Below are 5,277 nucleotides of genomic sequence, written 5' to 3' on the forward strand. Positions count from 1 at the left end.
GGGGGTATAGTTTTCAGTTTTAAACAATGTACGGGTTCTTAACTGTAGTCAAATATTTACTATATATAAATATAGCGATTCAAATTGAAGTTAAGGGTGCTACTGTACTCTGAACTTTTTTTAGACGTCCTATAATTGTACAGTACTACATTACAGTATGGTACTGTAAATGCTCGAATAAGCGCCGTCAGCGATGGTGCCAGAAATTTACTGACAAGGGGTCCAACATGCCCGACTGAGTGGTGAAATAAAAACGACCCGGAATAAAAACTCGCTTGTAGGGTTCACCAATAAGCACCGCACTTGAGATTGTTAATGGAAAACACAATTTGGCATGTAAAATAAGATCGACTTAGAAATTATTTGACTTAGACAAATTCAACTGTAATAATGACCCACTCATGTAGCTGTCTCTTATACACATCTAGATGTGTATAAGAGACAGCATACATACACAAACCAGTATATACATACATACATACATTATTATTATTACTGTAAATCTGTATAACATAATTGTCATATCAATTATTACTATAATTTTGTACTTTTCATTGTTCACTATTTCATTGCTTTCTTTTTCATTTTCATTTTCATATACAGTATATAAATTATTTTCTTTATTTAAAAGTTTTCCTTCTGAAAAAGGATCAAGTTAAAATCAAATTAAAACTAATTTGTTAACCACGCTGACGGCCGCCTGCCGTTTGCGCGTACCTATTTTCGAGCATTGACCCTTTTCTGGTTTTGGCTGCTGCATTGTTTCTTCATGTTTGCGTAGATCATCGGAAGTCTGTTATTATTCAAGGAAAGAAAAGACAATATTGGTAAGATGGCACACACGTTCTTGTTTGTAAACTTTAAGATCGTTTAATCAAAACACTAAGTTATAAATTTACGTCTTTCGTCCGCCACAGGACGGAATAATAACGGTATAATCGCACGGTGGAAATGTAAGCGTGTACTGCAATCGTCAGAGTGCTACCGCTGAACGACCGCAGAGTACAGAGCGGCTAACCGCTGCCGCTAGGACGATGCCATGATCGTATACTCCGCCGCCATGACAGTGCTAATTCAGAATCATTGGTGTTGCTTTTGAACAAAGTTCTTAATTAAAGTTGATACATATGAAACTAGACCTAGCATTTTTATTTTACGATATCTACAATAATCGATTTTTTCAAGTTTCATTAATTAAAATGAATATTCCAATAAGGTATTTTACTCCTAATAAGATGAATACAAACGTGTCTGAAGAATAGTTATCTGCCTAGGCCTAGGCCCAACCAAGGACTATTATTAGCGATAGAGGCGTAGGCCTAGCCTGCTCTACAGTCTCAGCTAGGCCTAAGCTGATTATAATTAACAGCCTTGGCCGACTTCTGAACGATCAATGTGTTGTTGAACGGGAATATGATATGTCTAATCATATAAATTAAAAAAAGTTTATTTTTTACACGCCTTTTGCCATCAAATTTTAGTTATTTTAAGGGGGTAGCTAGGCCTATACACTCCCCCTTTTGCCATCAAATTTTAGTTATTTGAAGGGGGTAGCTATACACTCCCCCTCGGGGCAAAGATGCAGATCTGGCAGTTGAAGGATGGCGGAAAGGGTAAATAATGCGGCGGAGGTGCATGGTGGGCCATGTGTCAAGTACCGGTACCTTAATAATACTGTACAAAAGCCATTAAAAAAAAAAAAAAAAACAACACCAGACATTTCCTGATAACCGAATCCCATGCGGATATTTATAGTAAAAATAATATACAGTAAGGCAATGGGGCATAGACAGGTTATTTTTGGTATCTATTTATTTGACCCAAGAAAACAAATTTCATGTAGGGCCTAAGGGGATGTTCGGCGTAAGCTAATCCGCGGATTAAAATTCCAAAGTGTTCACACAAACGGCATTTGCTATATTAGGGCAAATAGAAAAATTGATTAGACTATCACTCCTGCCGGCGTCAAAAATTTGGGAAATATTGATGTGGGAATTAAAAAAAACTATAAAATTCAACCAGTTTTTACACAATATTTACTATTACAGAGCAAATATAAACAGTCCCTCCCTCATCGATAAAAACGAAAGCGAAATAATCTACTGAAAAACCGCCCTCATCAATTACAAAAAAAAAAAAGAGTGAATCTAATAATTTTTCTATGTGCCCTTAACGTTGGCGTTAAGCTAGTAGTAATATAGGCCTACAGTATGGGGGTATAGTTTTCAGTTTTAAACAATGTACGGGTTCTTAACTGTAGTCAAATATTTACTATATATAAATATAGCGATTCAAATTGAAGTTAAGGGTGCTACTGTACTCTGAACTTTTTTTAGACGTCCTATAATTGTACAGTACTACATTACAGTATGGTACTGTAAATGCTCTAATAAGCGCCGCCAGCGGTGGTGCCAGAAATTTACTGACAAGGGGTCCAACATGCCCGACTGAGTGGTGAAATAAAAACGACCCGGAATAAAAACTCGCTTGTAGGGTTCACCAATAAGCACCGCACTTGAGATTGTTAATGGAAAACACAATTTGGCATGTAAAATAAGATCGACTTAGAAATTATTTGACTTAGACAAATTCAACTGTAATAATGACCCACTCATGTAGGCCTACTACTATTATTTTAACACAGATGTAAATGTACGTAAACTTGTGTTTGTTGGACATGCACGCATTCCCGGCACTGTTCTGATTGGTCAGTTTTTATTGACACCTCCAGAAAGGTCCATTATAGGCATAAAAATGACAGCCAAATTAACAATTTGCTTTAGGCGAGACTTTTGTATTCTTTGTAAGATCACGAAAAGGGGGCAGAAAAAAAATGTAAATAAAATTTTGTTTTCTTATCTTGTAAATAGTTTTACCACAAACTTTCAGATGGAGGAAAAAATAAATATAAAATTTTGTTAGTGAATATAAACACTATAGTAATGGAATTGTTAAATGCTTCAAATTTATATAATTAGGAAGAAATTTATCAAGGAATAAAAGTCTCACCTTACATGTGATTTTCAATTTTCTTTATGTTATTTAAATAAAAAAACCTCTTCTTGCACAATTTGTTTGTGTATAATAAAAAATATTTATCCACAGTCTTTACTTACGTAGTTTATTCTTGTGAGTTTTTGATGGATTAATATTTTCCAAGGCCTAACTTGTGCCTAATAATAGTCAGCCAGCTATGCTTATGAAAATACTGTAGTAAATGGTATGTTGAAATTTATTATGGATTTAGCAGTATAGAATTGGCTGTGTGTATTTTAAGGTCTCCCTCCCAATTTGAGACTGGGGTTTTAATGGTTTTTAGCACTTTTGGTCTTTAATTAGAAAAATTATTGTTATAAAAATAAGGTAAACATCCATTTGGGACTGCAGAAAAGCGTGCCTTGTTTGGAGTGGTCTTTAATTAGAGGGAGCCCTGTATACTATTACGTTAACCTGTTCTTGTTCTTTAGTTTTTGTAGACTGCTGCTACAGCTGAAGAAAGGACTACACTATACTATTTGCAGAGGTACAAATGGACAGTACTACGGCTACATCTCCACATACAATAGCCGAACAACTGATAAAAGAAGTAGAGGTATTTCCTGAATTGTATGACCGCTCCAACCCATTACACACGAATGCAGAAAGAAAAGTAGAGATCTGGGAGTCGATTGGCAACAAATTAGCAACAACAGGTTTCAATCAATTGTTTGTTTATCATACAATAAAATAATAATTTTTTCTGTAAGATTTATTAGGCAATAGCTAAATTAAATTCAAAAATTTGTTGAAAATATATATATAAATATATGTGAAATATCATTATTTTTCGGGTTCAGGGACATAGTTCAAGGCCTGAGGTGATCTGGAGGCTGTACCATGTCATAGTAGCCTCTATTGTGTTGAACTATGACCCAATTAAAACCCAGTAAATATTTGTTTTATATACAATTCCATAGATTGTAGGCATTATTGTCCAGCATTTAATCAATCAAATGCCTAGAATGAAGCTATGGTAGTCAGTACAGTATATAAATTTAACAACTGCACATACTGTAAATATTAATTAGATGAGACAGACTTGGCCATCAAGGTCTTGGGCTTCAGTTAAACCTGCATTTAATGTCAGTAAAAGGGCATACCAAAAGGTTCACTCAATCCCAAGGCACCCATTTACTACTAACTTTAGCATGCCAAGGTGGTGAAACTTTTACTGAAATTGGTAGAATCCAGTAAGGTATATTATTATATGAAGCATGGACTAAAAAAGATATACATAACACTACAGAATCAGTTGTACTTACAAAACAAAATTGTTAAAATAAGCCTACACATCAAATATATCTACACTTATACTAGACATGCAAAGTAGAATGATTATCAAAATTAACAATAAAATGTGCTGAGAACCACTATTAAGCCTCATTGAGACAATCAGTTTCCAAATCACAGGGCTGTAAAAAGTTGGTGGGTCTGGGACTTTGAGTATTTTAGGGCTGGGCTAGCAAAAAATACATTAAAACTAGATCACTAGTCAATAGCTGATATATAATTGCTAGCAATCATTTTAGCAACACTAGACCTTGGTCTAGCAAAAACAAATTAACTTTTTACAGCTCTGAAAGCATTCATCATTCTACCCTGTTACTTGCTGTTGGATGCAAAATAGATAATTTCAGTGTACTGAATGTGATGCCAACCCTGATAGTTAAGACTATTGTGTACATTAAAATTTAATATTTCAGGAGTTGAAGCTTCCAAAAGGTGGAAAGACATCAGAGATGCATTTGTGAAGTCAAGAAGAAGAAACATAGCAAGACCGCCAAACAAGACAGGGAAGCCCTACAGATATGCTGCATCATTGGAGTTTCTCTTGCCTTGCTTATTAAAACAGTATGTTACCAATACACACACACTGTAGCGTGAATTATAGAAAAATAATGAAATAAGCCACTCAGCGGTTAAACATTTTCTGGATGCCACTATGGCATTAGAGAGCAGGGTTTAGTACTCAAGAGTGGCTTATTACATAATTACTGGAGTGGTGTTTTTACATATTCCCCCCCCCCCCCCAAGATGAATAATGGAAATTAAATGATATATGCCAGATGGCCGTAATACACTCAGTATATCTTAGGTTGCAAATAACTTGTTTCTGACATAAACATCTTTGAATACGATAGGCAAATATAATAATACCCAAATATTTATAAGGCACCAATTCCAAATTGAATAATCAAAGGCGCGAGCGTTATTACCTCTGGTCACTGGATAACGTAC

At 35.0% G+C, this 5,277-nt stretch overlaps 2 protein-coding genes across 2 annotated transcripts in view; one reads left to right on the forward strand and one right to left on the reverse strand.

The window, feature by feature from the left end:
- The window catches only part of LOC117117151, an 18,498-nt gene that overhangs the window by 3,647 nt on the left and 9,574 nt on the right, over window positions 1–5,277 (reverse strand). The window contains exon 7 of the mRNA XM_033261362.1: window positions 718–793. Coding sequence (XP_033117253.1) covers window positions 718–793 — 76 coding nt within the window. The remainder of the gene's footprint in view (window positions 1–717; window positions 794–5,277) is intronic.
- LOC117117117 (transcription factor Adf-1-like) overlaps window positions 691–5,277 on the forward strand; it is a 7,079-nt gene continuing 2,492 nt past the window's right edge. Inside the window, exons 1-3 of the mRNA XM_033261316.1 lie at window positions 691–827; window positions 3,468–3,692; window positions 4,743–4,890. Coding sequence (XP_033117207.1) covers window positions 3,530–3,692; window positions 4,743–4,890 — 311 coding nt within the window. The 5' untranslated portion in view covers window positions 691–827; window positions 3,468–3,529. The remainder of the gene's footprint in view (window positions 828–3,467; window positions 3,693–4,742; window positions 4,891–5,277) is intronic.

This window comes from Anneissia japonica, unplaced genomic scaffold, assembly GCF_011630105.1.
Source record: "Anneissia japonica isolate Jap-2015-1 unplaced genomic scaffold, ASM1163010v1 scaffold287835_len3118868_cov185, whole genome shotgun sequence".
Lineage (NCBI taxonomy): Eukaryota > Metazoa > Echinodermata > Crinoidea > Comatulida > Comatulidae > Anneissia > Anneissia japonica.